General features: G+C 44.3%; 1 protein-coding gene across 1 annotated transcript in view; it reads right to left on the bottom strand.

Moving 5' to 3' along the window:
* The window catches only part of LOC138969638 (short transient receptor potential channel 4-like), a 74,037-nt gene that overhangs the window by 44,487 nt on the left and 7,050 nt on the right, over positions 1 to 22,500 (bottom strand). Inside the window, exons 2-3 of the mRNA XM_070342495.1 lie at positions 11,140 to 11,658; positions 7,906 to 8,140 (exon numbers count right to left, since the gene is read on the bottom strand). Of these exons, the coding sequence (XP_070198596.1) occupies positions 7,906 to 8,140; positions 11,140 to 11,658 (754 nt within the window). The remainder of the gene's footprint in view (positions 1 to 7,905; positions 8,141 to 11,139; positions 11,659 to 22,500) is intronic.

Below are 22,500 nucleotides of genomic sequence, written 5' to 3'. Positions count from 1 at the left end.
ACAGCTGTATTGATTTAAATCACCTCGTTCCATAGTACTGGCATATTTATTTACCACTCTCGGCGTTTTTGGTAACAGAAAATGTGCATGCAATGTACGCCTGCTTGTAAATATTCAGCACCGATAAAACAACAAAACAGATACCCAACAATCGTTTCCAAATGGATTGTAGCTTGAATGTCATTTAGAGTCTTAAACTTTTCTCATACAGCAAGACACCAGTATACAAAATATTGACTCGCGCCGAGTGTCCTTTTGTGGTTTCTGACGTCACGCATCGGCTCCAAAGACCAACCGCTTCGAGAATAAACCAAATGATTTGACATCACTATTCTTTCTTCGGCAACTGACATCTGCTGTACTTCTGGAATTTGTGTTAATGGGGTAGCTTTGATGAAAAGGGGGGAAGGTGGGGGGTGGGGGGGGGGGGGGGGTGGGGGTAGTAATGTCCTTGGATTTTACCATCTGAGTGCCCACATTTCCATAAACCAATCTCTACAGTCTTGACTACGCATGTCTTTTGATACTTCCGAATATCAGTGTTGAGGCCACAAACCACAGAGCGAATGTTTGAAACAAGCGACCAAAAAACACACATGTAAACGTCCAACAGCCTACAGAATGAAGTTGGGAGGGGAATGCGAGGGGGGGGGGGGGAGAGAAGTGGGATGGGGGGACGGGGGGGATGCAGCATTAAAAAACTGAATATCTCTATTCCAATTTACCTTGGGGGGGGGGGGGGGGGGGGGAGCGGCATTCCCAGCCAGCATATCTCTATTCCACACACAAAAACCTGGAGGGGGGAGCGGAATTTAGAGCCAGCATATCTCTCTTCCAACTGACTTAATTTTCGACCTTCGGGAATCACAGGCCGGCAATTTTCCGTAAGGCGTGTTAGTTGCACGTGCCGCACTGAGTGAGTGGCAGCCTAGCATGCCTCGTGCAATTTGTTTCTTTATGCGCTCTTCTTCTTGTTTTTTCGCCTCCAGTTCTCCTTTCACTTATTTTTTGAGTTGTTGGCTGCTGCGTTTGCGCAATGTCCTTCTTGTCGTTTTTAATGGGCTTATGTCAACCTCGTGGCATCTATTTGCATTGGAAGTCTGATGAGTTTGCTCTTTCTCTGTCTCTGTTTCTCTTTCTGCGCCTTCCGTTTAATTGTTTGTTTGTTTGTTTTACTGTCGCTCTTTCTCTGCGCGCTTAAGCTTCGTATCTATTTAAAGGGCATGTGTCGAGTTCATGGCACCTATAGAGATTGGATATCTGATGATCTTGTTCTTCCTATGGCTCTGTTTCTCTTCAATTGGAATGGATCAACTGGCGAGCTTGTTCTGTTTTTCTTTCTTGGCATCTATTTGCATTGGAATGATTATATTAAGCTTGTTCTTTCTCTGTTCCTGTTTCTCTCGCTTGTTGTTTATTGGTATTAACAATCTGGTGATCTTCTTCTATGTCTCTCGTTCTTGGCAAACAGTAGCATTGGAAATCTCTGTGGGCTTCTTTTCTCTCTGACTCTTTCTCTTTCTTGGAATCCATTGGCATTTTTACTTTAGTGAGCTTGTTGTATTTCTGTCTCTGTTTCTCATTTTTGGTATCTATTGAAATGTGATTAGCTTACACTTTCTTGGCGTCTATTGGTATCAAAAATGTGGTGAGCTTGTCCTCTCTGTCTTTTGGTTTTCTTTGCATCTATAATGGCACTATATATCGGGTGAGCTTAAATTTGTTCTTCTGTCTTTCTGTTTTTCCCCTTGGCATCTATTTACATTTGTAATTTGCAAACGTGTCTATTTTTCTGTCTCACTTTCGTCTTCATCTTCTTCTTGGTCATTTTTGTCCTCAGGAGTATCAGATGCATAGTCATACGTATGTAGGTATACCTGGGTTCTAAACAGTAGTAAGTATTGTCGTTTTGACCCTATTGCTTCGGCTGTATGTTCGAGGTAATACATGATTCATGACAACAATAATGTAAATATTTCTTAAGGCAGTAGCGACAATGTTAACCACTGTTTAAAATGATGACAAAGGGTTGCTTCCAGTTCGAAGAAACCTACCCAAAAAAAATAACTCGCACTAGTTTTTATTTATTTGACCCTTTAGTTCTAAACGCACACGCTTTTCTCTTCGTAGAAATCATGCAACAAACATTTCAAACAATGGACTTTTAAGAATAAAATGGTTAGTTAAAGGAATTTTTCCTCAGCTTCGATAAAACAAAGCAATCCCTAGAACTTCGGTCAATCCATCTTTCAAGTAGACAAACGGGAAACCCAACAAGAATAACAATGAACAGATTAACATTTAGCTTAGGATTTGTTTGTTTGTTTGTTTGTTTGTTTGCTTAACGCCCAGCCGACCACGAAGGGCCATATCAGGGCGGTGCTGCTTTGACATATAACGTGCGCCACACACAAGACATAAGTCGCAGCACAGGCTTCATGTCTCACCCAGTCACATTATTCTGACACCGGACCAACCAGTCCTAGCACTAACCCCATAATGCCAGACGCCAGGCGGAGCAGCCACTAGATTGCCAATTTTAAAGTCTGAGGGATGACCCGGCCGGGGTTCGAACCCACGACCTCCCGATCACGGGGCGGACGCCTTACCACTAGGCTAACCGTGCCGGTTTAGCTTAGGATGAAGTGTTTGCTCTTTCAAACATGGCAGGACGGAAGCAAAAATGAACATTTTCAAATGGACTTTTTAATCAGTAACCTACGCACTCAAAACAACACAGACTTAAATCCTGTCTGCTTGTCCAAATCACAAATGTTAATGGCAGACGGCACTTGGGAAGTGCAAAACGTAGTAACCTTTGTACTGGATGGATGGATAGTTAGTTAGGTAGGTAGTAAGTTACAAAGTTGCTTGACTTGATTGGTTGGTTGACGGGTCGGTGTATTGGCTAGTCGATTTCACCACCTACCGGCCCCAACCATTTCCCACTCCTCCTCCTTCAGCTCATTTGGTGATGAAAAATGTCAGACTTTTTTCCCCCTGCTCAGAAAATTGTTAGCTGACTGTCAAATGTTTGCTTGTAGTGTGAAGGAGCCAGTAATAAGGCTGCTCGCGCCATGTTGTTAACTGACCCCCGAAGCCCAGTTCTCAGGCCCGCAGTGCATTCCGTGGCCAGGAATTGATTTTGAGGAAATTACCATTTTGTTCACGGATTAGAGGTTGTACAAAGGCCAATACTGCCATTTCCGGAAGATGCATTTTCAGCGGGAATGCTGGGAAAGGAAGGGCGAGTCAATCTGGGCATCGGGATGTAGGTCACGTGAGGAAATGTAATGAGGTCCGACGTGTTTACATTAACAGAACCCGCTATTACGAGTTAGTCGTGTGACAGAGTTTTCTTGCACACGAGACTGTAGATGTTTCACGACGGCGTAGCCGAAGTGAGACAGCAGCAGTCGAGTGTGCAAGAAAACTCTCTGTCACACGACTAACTCGTAATAGCGATTATGTCTCACAGCATAGGCATAGAAAGACAGAAATGAGTTTTTTGGGACGAAATAACAGGCACAAAACAAGACTGAAAACACAATTGCCTTTTCACACATACCCTACACACGCATGCGCGCAGAAGATAGATCCAATGCGTTTCGTGTCTTTTTCTGGTTGAATGCATTTAACAAAGTATCAACCAACATTTCTGAATCTTTCAATGAAAAAAATAAACTTTTTTTTAACCAAACAGCACAAACCAACGAAAGCTAAACACACAAACACACGCGCGCACTAACACAGATTGAATGCAAAGCGCGAACGAACACGGAGAATTTTTGTAGGTCAGGTGGTTGTGTTTGGATTGTTCATTTTCTCACAGTGATGTTGATGTTGTTTACAGTGCAGTTTTGAAAGAATATTTTCCGAATTTGGGGCACACTTTCGTCTTTTGATTCGTTTATCTTGTCGAAGTAACATTCGAGTGTTTCTAAATCCAAACCTTCCATCACCGCTGGTGCAGATTAGACCTTCCTGACTGTCTGCGTGCGTGTTAGAGCTGAAGACGAAGCCTCAATCGCCAAAGCGTCACCCATCTGTAGGTTCTGAGCATCGGATGTACGTTGATACGTGGTAAGATCCGCACGGAACTGTCTATGCAACTTTTCCTTGTCACAGGTGTAAGGTTCGATCTTTTCTTTGCAATTTCGTCCTCTGTGTACGTAGCAAAGCGTTTCGCCATTTTCGGTTTTCGTTGCAGACGACGATAGTGAAAGTAGTACCTATTGTTTTGTTTTGACCTTTCGTATTCAGGGTTCTTAATTGAAGCTTGGTAAAGGGACCGTGTCGTGTAAGTGGAAAGTTGACGAAGCTTTTGAAAACAGAAATTGAATGAAGAAGAAAATGTGGCTTTCATATATATATGTTACAGGCATTAAGTGAAACCAGGCATTACGCGTAATGCCTGAAATGTTCAGGCATTACGCGTAATGCCTGTGACCACTAGGCATTACACGTAATGCCTAAAAATACCAGGCATTACGTGTAATGCCTGAAAATCATTGTCAGGCATTACACGTAATGCCTAAAACCTGTTACAGGCATTAAGTGAAACCAGGCATTACGTGTATAATGCCTGAAACCTCTCTGCAATTGTCGTTGGTGAGGTTTCTGCTGATGTTTGTTAGTGGTTTGTGGATGGTTTGTTGGTGGTTGATCACAATTAATGTTCTATTTGTTTTGACAAGACAGACTGTTATGGCAGCGGCTGTTGCATTTGAGATGACTTTTGAAGCATCTGCAACGGTTTGTGGAACACTTTTTTTCTGTCCACTGCAGTTACATTTAACAAAACTCTGCCCGCCGCCCAAAGACTCGCTTGAAACCGCTTCTCTAACTGAAACTTGGGCACAGAGTGTAACGTCCTTTTCACTCAGTAAATTCGTTTCGCTCAACTGAAACTGGTTTCTATAAAAGCACCCTTTCAAGATACCTGCCCGGACTGCAATTGTGTAGTTCTCGTTTACATCTCGGTCAACTATCACACCTAAAATGTTTCTAGGATCTCCTCTTCCTCTGTCTACCGACGGAATTGGGACCAGGACAGTCTGACCAATTTCTCCAGGAATCATCTCAATTCTGCTTCTTTTCAACATCCGGTCTGCTTGTTTCTGTTGGCTGATCCTTGCTCTCTTCTGCGATTCTTGTATGGTATTATCATGTTTTTGTAATGCAGCTTCATGCACAGAAGATGGTCCAGGCGTCTGTCTTTCAGCTTGGGGCATTGCACCAAGAGAAGGCCCAGGCGTTTGTCTTTCAGCTTGGGGCATTGCACCAAGAGAAGGCCCAGGCGTCTGACTTTCAGCTTGGGGCATTGCACCAAAAGACGGCCCAGGCGTCTGACTTTCAGCTTGGGCATGTCGATGTCTTCATTTGGTTCCACTAATGCCTTTTGTAATTCATGCACAGAAGATGGTCCAGGCGTCTGTCTTTCAACTTGGGGCATTGCACCAAGAGACGGCCCAAGCGTCTGACTTTCAGCTTGGGGCATGTCGATGTCTTCATTTGGTTCCACTAATGCCTTTTGTAATTCTTCCTCCGTTTCGATCAAGTCTATGATCCCATCGGGCAACGTTGTTGATCTCAGACCGATCTTGGCTTCCGTGCCAAACAATGCTTTGAATGGCGATCTGCCTATACCGGCGTGGTGACTCGTGTTCTTTCTAAACTGGACAAATTTGATGCTAGCAGTCCAGTTCGTAGTCTTGTTCTCGCTCATCCATGCTACCAGCATATCCTTTATGTCTGAATTTGCTCTTTCAACAGAGCCTTGACTCTGGGGCTGTCTCGGTTTTCCATGCACTATTTTTTAGATCGGGCCATAATTGTGCGACCTCGGTAATTATACTGGCCGTGAATTCAGCTCCGTTGTCGCTCTGAAGAATAGATAGAGCACCGAACGCCAGAAAAATGTCTAGGATGTGACTCGCAACTTCCTAAGCTCTTTTGGTACTCACTGGTCTCAGAATGCAGAATTTGCTGACATGATCTTGGTACACACAAATCCATTTATGACCTCGGTCAGCCAGCGACTGCATGTCAATAAGATCGATCTGAGCCCGGGATAGAATATCGTTTGATAGAATTGGTCGAACAACAACACCTTTGACTCTCGCTCGTTTCTTCTTCTTCTGACACTCTGCTCACAAAGATTTGTAAAGTTCTATCGCGTGGCGTGGTATGTTGTCGTATTTCTTGTGCAACTCCTTCTCCATGCGATCACGACCGCCATGGCCTGTGGCCACATGCGCTCTCTTGACGATATCGTATATTTTTTCAAGGGTAGCATAGTAGAGAATGGATTCCTCAGTTGTGTCAGTCCTTTTCTGTACAAGCCTTTCGATGTCACCGCATTTTAATACCTCGAATCTGAAAATTAAAGTATGACTATTTAATGGCAATAACAGGACATGTTTATCATGGTTATAAACAATGTACCATAACTCTCGGCAGCGAGTCGGATATAATTACAACACGTAGGACAGGGTCCAGATTGAATTCATCTTGCTAAAACAATAACAACACGTCAATGTACCCGAGCGCTACATTCAAACTACTAAAGATCGTGAACAACTTACGTCGAATAATAATAACAAATCTTCCTTATGAGAAAAACACACCCGTTTACACAGTGTTTCAGTATTGTTTCACGATAGACGTAGAGCTGAATACCAACACTCAAACCTGCTTTTGACAAACACCACACATCACTTACTTTCCCAAGAGATGATACTCATGACGTGACTTTGTCGTTTTCTGGAAGGCAGCTTTTACTTCTTCGATTGTTCTGAAGTAGGCTACACAGCTTTCGGGAGCAACTTTCTGCCGTCCTTTTCATAATGTTCAAACAAACGTCGAGTAAACAATTGTTCTTTTTCAGTATCCTCCATGGTGACGAATAAGCAACTGGTGAAAACTCGACTGGAAATATTGGACCTCGGCTTTCCATTGTGACATGCACTCACACTTACGTGAAATTCAAACTGTGGTGAACCATCACTCATTACAATATTCACACCATGACATTTTGTCAACACTTTGTCCTTTAAAAATGTTCTCACCGTGGATGGATGGATAACTGTTCAGTGCAATAGGCTTTTATGTTGTGTGTATTGCCTGAATTGCGTCAGGCAATAAGCGTAATTTTGAGAGTTAAATTTCAGGCATTACGTGTAATGCCTGGTGATTTTAGGCATTACGTGTAATGCCTAGTGGTAACAGGCATTACGCGTAATGCCTGAACATTTCAGGCATTACGCGTAATGCCTGGTTTCACTTAATGCCTGTAACATATATATGCAGGAGAACGGGGTTGGTGTTATTTTTTTCCCGTCAAACACGAAGTACACAGATAAAACGTGGTTGACTGACCAAGGCCTGTTGGCACACTATTCAGAATACACAACAAAATGTAACAACACTTTGATACCCATTATTTTACGTTCGTGATCACTTGAATTGAATACCAAAAACATTAGTGTTTAAGGTAGTAACTAAATGTATGTGAAGATAACATTTTTCAGAAATAAATGCATAATCAAAATAATTGATTTCGGCATCAAAGCGTGTAACATACAATCTTGCACATGTTTGCTTTAGTAGTGGCAAAGAAGGAATGCGTGTGACATATGCTCTTAACATATGTTGTCTAACTTCTGCTCTCTCTCTCTCTCTCTCTGTCTCTGTCTCTCTTTCTCTCCCTCTCTCTCTGTCTGTCTGTCTGTCTGTCTGTCTGTCTGTCTGTCTGTCTGTCTGTCTCTCTCTCTCTCTCTCTCTCTCTCTCTCTCTTTCAAGCGATTGCGCACTTACCACACAGACACACACAGTCAGAAAAACGGACACACGCACGGACGAACATACCTACAGACACACACATATCCCCTCCCCCATACTTACACAAGAAACACAGGTAGGACGACGAATGGACGATGAACTTGATGAAGGGCTTGCGGATGAGCCTGCCCAGGTAGCTCATGGGAGCGATGAGGTAGACGATGGACAGGAGGGGGAAGGTGAAGGCAATGGTGAAGATGATGGTCATCTTGGACAATAGACTGCGGCGACGGAACCCTGGCAGCCCGTCGTACCATAGAGACGCTAGTAGCTGCTGGCAGTTAGGGTGTGCTACGAACTGCAAGATACAAAGAATCAGCACTGAGATAATGCTCATCTTTAACGTGAGACTGCGGCGATAGAACGCTGGCAGAACGTCGTACCATAGAGACGATAGAAGCTACTGGCAGTTAGGGTGTGCTACGAACTGCAAAACACACAGAATCAGCACTGAGATAATGGTCATCTTTATCATCAAAATGCGGCGAAGGAACCTTGAACCGTTGGACCAAAGAGACGCTAGTATTTGCTGACAGTCAGGGTGTGCCCCGAACTGCAAAACACACAAAAATCAGCACTGAGATAATGGTCATCTTTTAATATCAGACTGAGGCGACGAAACACTGGTAGAACGTCGGGCCATTGAGACGCTAGTAGCTGCTGGCAGTTAGGATGTGGGACGAACTGCAAAACAAAGAATCTGCACAAAGATGATGGCCAGGCCGTCGTACCCCACAGACGCGATAGTTACTACTGGCAGTTAAGATGTGCCACTTACTGCACAAACAAATACTCATTTTTACAAATAAAAGATTCAGTGTGCCGATTGTTATGCCTAATTCGCTTGATATAACACAAAGTCATAGTTACAAACAAACACTGACACAGACCCTCCTCCACTACACACACACTGAGACATTATAAGATGTTTGATGGGTTGTTGACAGACCAGCTTTTTTGTCTGTCCAAGGGGGAGCATATCGTCTTTTGTTTCATATTTATTGACCAAGGCCGAAGGCCGCGGTCAATAAATATGAAACAAAAGTCGATATGCTCCCCCCCCCCCCCCCCCCATCCGAGGACCGACAAAAAAGCTGGTCTGTCAACAAACCATCAAACATCGTTTTTGTCATTATTTTGGTAGTGAGAAAACAAGTGCACAATCAACCCAGGGAGCCATGCTTTGAAACACGGGTACCGTGCAGATAACCACACGGGTCCCGGTTTGCTAACCACTGGCAATCAAAGATGGCGTGTGAAAGCAACTTTCTGTGTTTTTGAGTTCATTAAATGAGTTGGGATGAATATGTCAGGTTTGAGGATGCACATTTCTGTAGGTTCATATCGGTATTCCACTCCCTCGGCTTTCTGTTGTAAATATTAAGCTGAGCACGGTGATCGAATGTGGAAGCTACGTTTGGTCAAAGGTCACAGAAGATTTGCGTCGTGCAGCGAAGGAAAGAATCGCGATCTTGTTTCCGACTCGGTACCTCTTTGTTTTTCATTAGACCTGTCATTCTGCTTGCTCGGCTTTGTTAGATGTTTGCATATCGTGTTGCTATTTTCTTTGCTTTTATTATTGTTTCTTACTTGTGCTTCGTTTATCGATACAACGTCTTGTGCACGGGTCAAAATGTGTGTGTCAGGTGTCGTTTTACTTGAACTTGACGTTCGTGTTTCTCCGAACGTCTGTGTATCGAAACACAGATACACGCACTCCGTGACTTTGTAAGAAGACATAACATATCGGTAGGTTTCATTTGTTTGTGACGAATTTATTGAAGTAGTTTTGTTTTTTTGTTTACTTTTGCCAGTTTTCCAGTTGGTTTTTGGAACTTTGCAAAGCAGTGTCTTGTCGTCTGTTTAGGTCTGGGGAAACGCCAATGAAAAGAGCCGAAGAATCCTCGAGCGTTTCTATTGGGTTTGCTTTTGATTATCCATGTAATAGGGCTTCCTGCAACTATGGTAACCGGGGATTTATTCCCCGGGGAACATGAGATTTATTTCCCAGGTGCTTGTGAATGAAAACTCGTGAAAATGATGACAATGAGCTATAACCTATCAATAAGTTCCTCAAAGATCACACGTTTTCTTGTCATTCAGGCAAATTTGTTTATACTTTGTTGCTCCCCCTCAGGCCAAAACTATGACAGAACAAACTTGTTTATAACTTAAAAAATATAACTTTTTCTGTTTGTACTTGACATGACATCGAGTTTGAAGCGCCTAAGCGTCATTTTCTTCGAATGCCCCGCTTGGGTCGAAACCTTGTTTATATCTTGCAAATATATAACTTTTTTTCTTCTTTTTTTTCTTTTTTACATTTAGTCAAGTTTTGCGGAAAAAATGCTTTGCGTTCAGTTTCATTCTGTGAGTTCGACTGAGCTTGACTAAATGTTGTATTTTCGCCTTACGCGACTTGTTGTCTTTACACTTGTTCCCTTGTCCCGTTGTGCTCTCACACCGCCCCGTCCCGTCCCTGCACTCGCTGCTCCACCTCTGAATTTCGTTCCGCTGCCAGACTTGTCGATTTTACAGACGCTCCAGGGCCACTGCGGTAGGCTACCCTCGGAAGATGACACTGCACTTCTGTTGAGTCACTTCGACGGTGTTCAATAGTGGGTCTGTCCCGAGCTAACGGACGCAGCCCACTACCTACTATGCCCCCTACAAACGACATTGACTTTAAGTCGCGGAGCCAGACTGAGTGAGCGTCCCCTCCAGAGAGCAGACCGCCACCACGTCCCTCCGTCGACCCCCCAGAACGTCACACGTTGAAGACTGACAGCAGATCGAACTACTATTCAGGGAAGGATCGAACAGGAACACTGAGACCAAGGTCACCATGAGAGCTCCGGGCATGAAGGGCCACAAGAGCAAGGACAATTTATATTTTGAATGATTAATGAGATGAGGATGATTATAATGATGCTTTGGATTTCCAATTTGGTTTTTGAGACTACATGACAGGGCAGCACTCTACGCTTACTGTCATAATATATCCTGGCGTCAACCAGACCCGAGAACTGCCGCACCTGCGGTGTTGGTCAGGTATACAGAACCTGAGCACCCTCAAAGTCGCATTCGTTAAGTGAATGACACTCGGCTGTGTGATTCAAGCCTTCCCATGGGAACCGTGGCACTTCCACTCTGGGTAGCAGCCGACCGTAGCCCGAAAAACCCACATGACCCTGATGGGATTCGAACCCACGACCTCCCGGCCCGCAGCCCGATGCGCGAACCACTGCGCTACGGGGGCCGGTGCAAATATATAAATTGACAGAACTGAAACCCCACCTTTTTCTGTTTGTATTTGACAGCAAGCTTCAAGCGGCTAAGCGTCATCTTCTCTGCGCCGCTGTCGTCCATGCCGGAGCTAGTGGTGTCGTGGTTGAGGATGATGTTGAGCTCGCGGGACCCGCGCGTCTGCTCCAGAAGGTCCACGGCGAAGTCCTGACACTTGTGGGCCAGCTTCTCATAATCTACCTTAAACTCGTTCTCCAGCTTGCTCAGCCGCCTCAACTCCACGCACAGCTCGAAGCTGGTGAGGATAGGGTCTTTGGAGGAGAGAGCGATGAGCGAGGGGCTGGCGAGGGCCTTGTAGGCGTTGATGCGTGAACGCGAGTGGCGGAGGCTGTCCTCCTGACTACCCTCCAAGCAGTCGTTGCAGCTGCAGCGTGCGGTGTGCGGCTTGGGGATGCGGAAGCCCCGGTCGAGGAGGATCTTGATGATCTCGTAGTTGTCGCGGTGCGCGGCCAGGATGATGGGCGTGATGTCTGGCGTGAAGGAGGTGGACGGCACTGTCTGCAGCAAGGCCTGAAACACGTGCAGTACAGATACTGTTTAGAGATGGATTCATAGAAAGCTTGCTCTGGTTTTTTGTTACAAAGAATCAAAGAAAGAAAGAAAGAAAGAAACACAGAGAGACAGACAAGAAGAAAGAAAGAAAAAAAACAGAGAAAAGAAAGAAGAATCAAAGAAAGAAAAAAAGGAAGAAAGAAAACAAGAAGAAGTTGAAGGATGATGGGCGTGATGTCTGGCGTGAAGGAGGTGGACGGCACTGTCTGCAGCAAGGCCTGAAACACGTGCAGTACAGATACTATTTAGAGGTCAATTCATAGTAATCTTGCCCTGGTTTTTAAAAGAAACAAAGAAAGAAAGTAAGACAGACAGAAAGAAAACAAGAAGAAGTTGAAGGATGATGGGCGTGATGTCTGGCGTGATGTCTGGCGTGAAGGAGGTGGACGGCACTGTCTGCAGCAAGGCCTGAAACACGTGCGGTACGGGGACTGTTTAGAGATGGATTGATAGAAAGCTTGCTCTGGTTTTACAAAGAAACAAAGAAAGAAAGTAAGAAAGAAAGAAAGAAAGCAAGATGATGATGATGATGATGATGATGGAACTTTATTTTTCAAGGATAGAAAGCAAGTAAGAAACAAACAAAGAAAACAATAAAGCAAGAAAGAAAGAAACAAAGAAAGAACACAACAAAAAAAGACAGAAAGAAAGAAGAAGAAGTTGAAGGATGATGATTGTGATGTTTTGTGTTAAGGAGCTTGACAGTACAATCTGTATCAAGGCCCGAAACATAGCACCAGAACTATAGTCATGTTGATAGGAATCCGACACTTGTGTTGAAGCAGAGGAAGAAAACTACACGGGATGGGGCAGAAGGACGAAGAAGAGGAGGAAAAGGGATTATGAGGAACAGAAGGAAGAGGAAGAAGATAAGAAGAATCATACTCGTGTGACCGAGTGCCGAAACACAACAATCAGCTTTGGAGGCGAAGTCAAATGAAACAGGATTGAGAATTTTAGCGCTTATTTGGTTACGCAAAGGAAACCTAGAACATACAAGAAGACAGTCACACCCTATCACAAACAGAACTCTACAATTCACAGATGTCGGCTATAAATAGCTCGCTCTATCTGAGGCCAACAACTGGAGAGCCTGCTGTGAAGGTTGACGCAGTGGTCTCCCTGTCACATTCGTGATACTTGTTACTGTCGGTAAGCCTGCAAAAAGGGACATTTCGGGGATATTTCGGGGACTTTAAAACTCTCACGGTACCATCTGTGCTTTTCAAGAAAAAGCAAGAGGGGGATAGTGGATATGCGCAGTGGCAGAAGAAGTAATAACAAGAAAAAGACAACAATATCACCGACGACAACAACAGCAACGCGCATCCGCCAAGTATAGTGTTTAGACTTGTTTTAACTCCCTTTTGTACGGAAGGCAGTTGCCTTTGTAGCGGTGTCATTGAAAAAGGCAGTAAACGTAATAGGCAGTCACCTAAAGACCACTTGGGTCAACCCGACGGGGTTGGGAATGCTACCACATTTATTTGATAGATTTTAACAATAGCGGTACAACGTAGCCATTTTCCGTCTACCGAACATCGGCTGTAAATAAACTTTCTGAAAAACATCATCTCCAACCCCGCCAGGTTGACTCCCTGACTATAGCTGGGTGATGCACTATAATCTTCCCATTTGGATTAATAAGTCGCCTTCTTTGAAGCGAGTGCGTGGCCCCGTGATTGTTCAGCGCTCAACAACAACAACAACAACAACAACAACAACAACAACAACAACAAGGGACAAAATAACAAGGGTCAAAATAACAACATCTGCTTTCTTGTTTAGTGAGCGCCAGGAATCGAACTTGTGAAGAAACACTGACGTACACATGAACATGTCTACCATGATCACTGCATAAAACCACTAGCCCCCATCAACCATTCCTCCTATCCCAAGTCTACCCAACCACGCATATAATTGCATAAGGGAAGCCCTTACTGGAAGCACGTGCAAACCGTACACACATTTTCTCTTTCTGTGTGTGCAACGGTGGTGGTCGCGGTCGGCAGCGCGGAAAGACGCACCGCACTCAACGCTGATTGATTGCTATTAGTGTCAGCGGTCGATGTATAGATGGACCGGAGGCTAGCATCTCCTGGCATTATAGCAGCAGCAGTCTCTTTTTGCTTTTCACTCTGTCCTGCTCTTGGAACGAACACTGAGCTGGCACGGTCAACCCAAAGATGCTGTTTAGCTGTCTGTCTGCGTGTCTGTCTGTGCGTATGCACGGGCAACGCATATATAATTATACGCTATGTATAATTGTCTATCTGTCTGCACTGGCAACCTCGGGACGCACTGTGGCTGCCAGTCTGTCTGTCTCTTTGCTGCATGTCAACCCGAAGACGATATGTAGCTGCCTGTCTGCCTGCGCTGGCAACCTCGGGACGCTCTGTGGCTGCCAGTTTGTCTGTCTCTTTGCTGCATGTCAACCCGAAGACGATATGTAGCTGCCTCTCTGTCTGCACTGGCAACCTCGGGACGCTCTGTAGCTGCCAGTCTGTCTGTCTCTCTGCCTGCATGGCAACCTAAAGACGCTATGTAGCTGCCAGTCTGTCTGTCTCTCTGCCTGCATGGCAACCTAAAGATGTTCTGTAGTTGCCAGTCTGTCTGTCTCTCTGCCTGCATGGCAACCTAAAGATGTTCTGTAGCTGCCAGTCTGTCTGTCTCTCTGCCTGCATGGCAACCTAAAGACGCTCCGTAGCTGCCAGTCTATCTGTCTCTCTGCCTGCATGGCAACCTAAAGACGCTCTGTAGCTGCCAGTCTGTCTGTCTCTCTGCCTGCATGGCAACCTAAAGACGCTCTGTAGCTGCCAGTCTGTCTGTCTCTCTGCCTGCATGGCAACCTAAAGACGCTCTGTAGCTGCCAGTCTGTCTGTCTCTCTGCCTGCATGGCAACCTAAAGACGCTCTGTAGCTGCCAGTCTGTCTGTCTCTCTGCCTGCATGGCAACCTAAAGACGCTCTGTAGCTGCCAGTCTGTCTGTCTCTCTGCCTGCATGGCAACCTAAAGACGCTCTGTGGCTACCAGTCTGTCTGTCTCTCTACTGCATGCCAACCCGAAGACGATATGTAGCTGCCTGTCTGCCTGCCTGCATGCATGAATGTCTCTCTTCTCTGTCTGTCTCTGTCTTTTCGCAAGCGAGGAAGACGAGATTGCTCTCATATGAGAGGGGGAGGAATCTATTCTGCAGAGACTAGTTGTAACTTTTTTTTTCGGTTTTCTTTTTCGCTTTATTGCTTTCTGGTTTTTGTTCTAACATTTTATGATAGTGCTGCTTGGCGATATGGGAATTAATTGAAATGAATATCTCTCCAAATCTCTCCCTTCCTTTTCGCTGACTCCTTCAATTCCCCCTCTATCTTTTTTCTCTCTCTTTTTACCCTTATACAGCTCTCTTTGCACTCTTTCGCTTTTTCCAGCCCATTTATTTAACTATCTCTGTCGTTTTCCAGTTCAGTCTCTCTATATCCTTCTTACTCCTTTCTGTCTGCGCTTCGGTTTGAACCAAAAAGTCGACCTCCTCCCCCCCCCTCTCCCCCCCCCCCCTCTCCCCCCCCCCCACCTCATTTATCGCAAGCCTTCCGTGTCAGTTGATCATTGTTTCTTTCCTTGTTTTCTTTCTTTCTTTCTTTCTGTCTGTCTGTCTGTCTGTCTGTCTGTCTGTCTGTCTGTCTGTCTGTCTGTCTGTCTGTCTGTCTGTCTGTCTGTCTGTCTGTCTGTCTGTCTTAAGTTTTTCACTCTGGATAAATAATGGCTATCTAACGTTTTCCTTTTTACATTTAGTCAAGTTTTGACTAAATGTTTTAACATAGAGGGGGGAATCGAGACGAGGGTCGTGGTGTATGTGTGTGTGCGTGTCTGTGCGTGTGTGTGTGTATGTGTATGTGTGTGTGCGTGTCTGTGCGTGTGTGTGTGTAGAGCGATTCAGACCAAACTACTGGACCGATCTTTATGAAATTTTACATAAGAGTTCCTGGGAATGATATCCCCGGACGTTTTTTTCTTTGTTTCGATAAATACCTTTGATGGCATGATATCCGGCTTTTTGTAAAAGTTGAGGCGGCACTGTCACATCCTCATTTTTCAATCAAATTGATTGAAAGTTTGGCCAAGCAATCTTCGACGAAGGCCGGACTACGGTATTGCATTTCAACTTGGTGGCTTAAAAATTAATTAATGACTTTGGTCATTAAAATCTGAAAATTGTGAGAAAAAAAAATTATTAAACGATCCAAATTTACGTTCATCTTATTTTTCATCATTTTCTGATTCCAAAAACATATAAATATGTTATATTTGGATTAAAAACAAGCTCTGAAAATTAAAAATATAAAAATTATGATCAAAATTAAATTTTCGAAATCAATTCAAAAACACTTTCATCTTATTCCTTGTCGGTTCCTGATTCAAAAAACATATAGATATGATATGTTTGAATTAAAAACACGCTCAGAAAGTTAAAACGAAGAGAGGTACAGAAAAGCGTGCTATCCTTCTCAGCGCAACTACTACCCCGCTCTTCTTGTCAATTTCACTGCCTTTGCCACGAGCGGTGGACTGACGATGCTACGAGTATACGGTCTTGCTGAAAAATTGCATTGCGTTCAGTTTCATTCTGTGAGTTCGACAGCTACTTGACTAAATGTTGTATTTTCGCCTTACGCGACTTGTTTCTTTCTCCTTTTCTATCTACTTACCTCTCTTTATTTTGTTCTCTCTTTTCTTTTCTCTTCTTTCTTTCTTTCTTTTTTTCTTTCTGTCATTCCTTTTCTTTTGGTGATCACGATTTAGCAACCCCCCCCCCCTTAGCTTCTTCACCTCCCCTCTTGTCTTTTAAATATTATTTGTTTGTATTGCACGATTCCTGCAATGATGAGGGACGAAACCAGAAACATTACACCCTGCAATTTACTGTAGCGGTAAGGCATCTTTTTGTCTGACAAAAAAAAAGAAAAGATTTCCTTCAAATTTCCGTGCCGAAAAGAGTACAATTATGTGCAACTGAGTTCCCTTTCAAGCGACACATGCCTGGTTTCATGAAAATAGAGTAAAAAAAACCCTGAGAGTTTGAAAGTTGACGTCACGTAGATCGTGACGGTTTTTCAGTTTTCTCTTTCTTCAACCCCCTCCGTCCCCATCCTCTTCCATTTGTTTGTTTGTTTGTTTGTTTGCTTAACGCCCAGCCGACCACGAAGGGCCATATCAGGGCGGTGCTGCTTTGACATATACACAAGACAGAAGTCGCAGCACAGGCTTCATGTCTCACCGGCCCAGTCACATTATTCTGACACCGGACCAACCAGTCCTAGCACTAACCCCATAATGCCAGACGCCAGGCGGAGCAGCCACTAGATTGCCAATTTTAAAGTCTTAGGTATGACCCGGCCGGGGATCGAACCCACGACCTCCTGATCACGGGGCGGACGCCTTACCACTAGGCCAACCGTGCCGGTCCTCTTCCATTTCCACAACTCCTTTCTTTCTCTGTTCGCACAAAATGTCCTTGAGCACAAGTCAAATTTACACACACACGCACGCACGCACGCACGCACGCACACACACACACGCACGTACGCACGAGCACGTACGCACACACACACACACACACACGCACGCACGCACACACACACACACACACACACACACACACACACACACACACACACACACACACACACACACACACACACACACACACTCTTGCAAAGCAAACCTCCATTAACACAAACAACTATGTTGTATTGCTGCAATAAAACAAACACGTTAAATTGCACTCAGTTTTTCACTGGTTCAACTACCACAGCAAGACTAAGTATTTTCAGATAATTATTTCACCAGTTTTCATACCATTGAAATAAAAAATAAAAAGAAGAGAGAAACAAGTCGCGTAAGGCGAAAATACAACATTTAGTCAAGCTGTCGAACTCACAGAATGAAACTGAACGCAATGCAATTTTTCAGCAAGACCGTATACTCGTAGCATCGTCAGTCCACCGCTCGTGGCAAAGGCAGTGAAATTGACAAGAAGAGCGGGGTAGTAGTTGCGCTGAGAAGGATAGCACGCTTTTCTGTACCTCTCTTCGTTTTAACTTTCTGAGCGTGTTTTTAATCCAAACATATCATATCTATATGTTTTTTGAATCAGGAACCGACAAGGAATAAGATGAAAGTGTTTTTGAATTGATTTCGAAAATTTAATTTTGATCATAATTTTTATATTTTTAATTTTCAGAGCTTGTTTTTAATCCAAATATAACATATTTATATGTTTTTGGAATCAGAAAATGATGAAAAATAAGATGAACGTAAATTTAGATCGTTTTATAAAGAATATATTTTTTTTACAATTTTCAGATTTTTAATGACAAAAGTCATTAATTACTTTTTAAGCCATCAAGCTGAAATTCAATACCGAAGTCCGGCCTTTGTCGAAGATGGCTTGGCCAAAATTTCAATCAATTTGATTGAAAAATGAGGATGTGACAGTGCCGCCTCAACTTTTACAAAAAGCTTGATATGACGTTATCAAAGACATTTATCAAAAAAATGAAAAAAACGTCCGGGGATATCATTCCCAGGAACTCTTATGTAAAATGTCATAAATATCGGTCCAGTGAATCGCTCTACACACACACACGCACAGACACACACACACACATACACCACGACCCTCGTCTCGATTCCCCCTTTATGTTAATACATTTAGTCAAAACTTGACTAAATGTAAAAAGACATGGTTTAAATTTGTAACTGGACTGAGAGAAAGGAATACAGAAAACAACACTACACAGAAAAACAGCACTATATAGAAAAAAACAACCAGAACAGCATTTTAACAAATATTCTTAACTTACCCCTTAGACAGTGCTAAGGGTTGAGCCGCCGATTGTTTGTTTGGTGGTCATTTCTGACCATCTGCTCGCCACTCAGAGAGGAAATGTTTAAGTGATCTTCACTTTTAATGGTTGATGGTCGTTAATTTGACCGCCAGGGAGCTTCGAAGAGCCAGGAGAGCTTGGTTCTTAACTCTTGATGGTGTTTTTAACTGTGATAGGATGGCCTTAATGATGTTGTTATTGCTTTGACCCCTCCTATCCGTTATCTACGACCCCACAAAATGAGACCCCGCAATGAACGTGGCTAAGCTTCGTACATAGACACAAACACATGCAAAGAGACCGACACTTAGACACAGACACTGACACTCAGACAGACAGACAGACAGACAGACAGACAAACAGACAGACAAACAGACAGACAGACAGACAGACAGACAAACAGACAGACAAACAGACAGACAACCAAACGAATACACACACACACACACACACACACACACACACACACACACACACACACACACACACACACACACACACACACACACACAAACACACGTAAAGTGCGTACATAGTGCAAATAAAGACAAACGAAAACCTGTTGCTAATCCAACGAGCGATCGATGAAACAAACATCGCTTGTCAGTTATACATCGCAAACGCTTAAAATCACCCATTGAGGTGTGGCACATTACGGGCAGAGGTGGTCGCACTCGACCCCTTCAGACCTTGCACCATACGTTAGTACCCCTCACTCTATGGAGCGATAACAGCAACTGGCAGGAACGCGCTATATAAATCATCAGAAGTGATTCCGGATGTCGGGGTATTGTCCAGACCCTTGGCAATCGATGGACATGAGAGGAGAGACCAGTCACGTGTCACTGGCCATTTCCTGTGTGGGTGGTCAGCACTGAGGATAGTTCCATCACTGGACATCACGTATGACCTTTATTGTGCAAGATTGTATTGTGCTCAATCACTGTCTCTCTAAGCGACCTCTGTGTGTGCTCAGTTGTGAGACCCTTGTCGTGCATCGTAGCCGTATTCAGAAGTACAGTCTACACTAGCAACCTCTGTTTCTAGAGTTGTTATTGGTCAAACGTGTATAATTGTTTTGTAATACATCGGTAATCTATATCTATGCTACATATTGCCGTCTCCGTTAGCAACCGATGTTACGCTTGTTTTCTTTGGTTCTAGCTAACTGTCATAGTACCAATGTTTGATAGTTTTCCTTTGTTTAGAAAGGAGTCTTGGAGCTAACGTTCGCTGGCCGGGGTCGACACAATCTGTCACGAACAATAATTAGCAGGGTCGTCACTGACCTAAACAAACTGCAAGTAATCATATTGTCTGAGTATATGTTTGAACGTTTGTCTGTTCTCACTCTCACACCAAACCCACAATTTCTTGCCAGTCACCTCCATCCTTGGGAGGAAAAGACTTGTTCGTTTCAACGGCTTGCCTGCAGCCGAACCATGTGTCCCAAACGTGCAAAGGTGATTGGAAACGACTGGACAGTAAGTCTGGGAGAGGGCGAGGGTGTTTGCAGGGCTGAAGTGTTCTGTCGGCGTTGCGTGCAGACAGAAATTGTGTCTGGTTCCCTTTTTTGGCGAGACAGGAAGCGAAGTGATGCTTCGGGAATGCGAAGAGATGCTTCGGCTCACTCTGTCGTGTACCTCTTTTGCTACTGATCGGTGCGGAAGGATGATTTGACGTGACTGAAGCAATGTATGTCTGCCTGGTTTTTTTTCGCAGGCAGGCAGTTTGTCTCTCTGTCTCTGTCTTTTTCTGTCTCTGTCTCTCTCTCTGTCTCTCTCTCTGTCTCTCTCTCTGTCTCTCTGTCTCTCTGTCTGTCTCTCTCTCTCTCTCTCTCTCTCTCTCTCTCTCTCTCTCTCTCTCTCTCTCTCTCTCGTACATCCTTAGTCTGTTTCAACGAATGCGTACCCACCAGGACTGAATAAAATATGACGGCGAACGGAAGTCGGAACTCATGACACTGAGGAGTTCGATGAATGAAACAGCCGCTCGCCGCTTAACATTTGATTCAATTGATTGGCTTCGTTTACAGACCATTTGCGAGCAAATCATTGCAGGCGTCTTTGAATTACAGCACAGCGAATCTCCCTTGACATTTTTAAGGTATAATTTACCAAACAAATCTCAAATGGCTCCTAGCTAGTATATCTTTAACATCATGTTAATATCCAAAACTCTGGGTATGATTTCATGCACACAAGATCACCTAGAACACAGAAAAAAGCACAATAAAATCTCACATGAAGGACTGAATTTAGTGAACACGCATTACTGAATTACCAGAACGCCGGATTTGTATAGATAGATAGATAGATAGATAATTTAGATAGATAATTTATTGCCAAGTGTACAATACATGAATGAACATAAAAAATACACGAGGAAAGCAGCTTGCTGTGTGATAAAAACAAAAATAAATAGCATTCATACATCACTGGCGCATAGCATCATACATACATGGGTAAGACAATTTGGTATCACAGTAACTAATACATACACTATACAGACATGGTGAGAACTATGAAACTCTAAGAGCTATCGGAACCACAATAAAAGTACGCAGAATAAGATAGGATCCCCCCTATTGGGTTGTTGTGTGCACACACAGGCGACCCCAAGCCTGGACTTTGGTCGGGGATGACAGACGGAACATCTTTATTCCAGCTGCAAGACTGTGGTATGCCCTGAACCCCATCCTTGATGGAAGCGAAAAATATGCAATGTTGCACGTGCCGCCGAACGCTACAGGCGTGACATTCCTATTGGCCCTAATTGTGTTTCCCACCTGCATAACACGATCAACATGCGCACGCAACAGGACTTTCTGGGACCTGCCCTATACGCAATTCTCAAAGCTTCTGTCTAGAAATAGCAAGACAGATTCTTAGAAGTCGTCGGAGGGGTACCCTCTGTGGTCCAGCACCAAAGCTGATTCGATTTCCACTGTTTTCCCGCCGAAAGGAAATACAATGAAAACACTTGTTGCCCCCGAGACCTCTAGCTGGGTCTCAGTGATGCCCCAGTTTGCGAGCTCAGTGGCCGTGCTTGTAAATAAACAGAGAGGTGAAAAGAAGCAATGCAATTCTGGGGGGAAAGCATCATGGGGGAGAAGGGAATCAAGCTCTCTTGGGGAATCGGTGCGGGGAAAGCTAGGGAGGGGGGTTTCGCGATTGCCTTGGAGAAGGGGTGGGGGTAGGTTTCACAATTGCCAGAAATCTAAGGGGGAGGGAGGAGGGGTGGGTTGGGGTGTGGGGGGTCACAATTGCCAGAAATCTTGTCAAGCTTCCCAACGAAGCCCTCCATTGCCTGCTATTGACTGTGCGAGGACCGCTCGCCATTTCAGACTCTCCTCAACAACGCAATTCGCATTTTCTTGTTCCCCTCATTCTTTCTTTTCTTTTCCTTTTCGTTTTCTCATTGGGCTGAAGTGACCTATAAAAGCGCACGCCAGACTTTCGCCCTTCCACCCAGTGCCTCATTGTAGGTCCGTTCGGATTAGGTTTTTGTAGAATTGTTTGTTTGTTTGTTTGTTTGCTTAACGCCCAGCCGACCACGAAGGGCCATATCAGGGCGGTGCTGCTTTGACATATAACGTGCGCAACACACAACAAGACAGAAGTCGCAGCACAGGCTTCATGTCTCACCCAGTCACATTATTCTGACACCGGACCAACCAGTCCTAGCACTAACCCCATAATGCCAGACGCCAGTCGGAGCAGCCACTAGATTGCCAATGTTAAAGTCTTAGGTATGACCCGACCGGGGTTCGAACCCACGACCTCCCGATCACGGGGCGGACGCCTTACCACTAGGCCAACCGTGCCGGATTTTTTGTAGAATAGGTGAAGGTTAAGTTTTTAGGTCTTTTCTCTATTGACCCTAGTTCCTTTACGTTTTTCTATCATCCCTTTAGT

This window comes from Littorina saxatilis, linkage group LG6 (assembly GCF_037325665.1).
Source record: "Littorina saxatilis isolate snail1 linkage group LG6, US_GU_Lsax_2.0, whole genome shotgun sequence".
Lineage (NCBI taxonomy): Eukaryota > Metazoa > Mollusca > Gastropoda > Littorinimorpha > Littorinidae > Littorina > Littorina saxatilis.
This window is presented reverse-complemented; position numbering and strand designations above follow the sequence as displayed.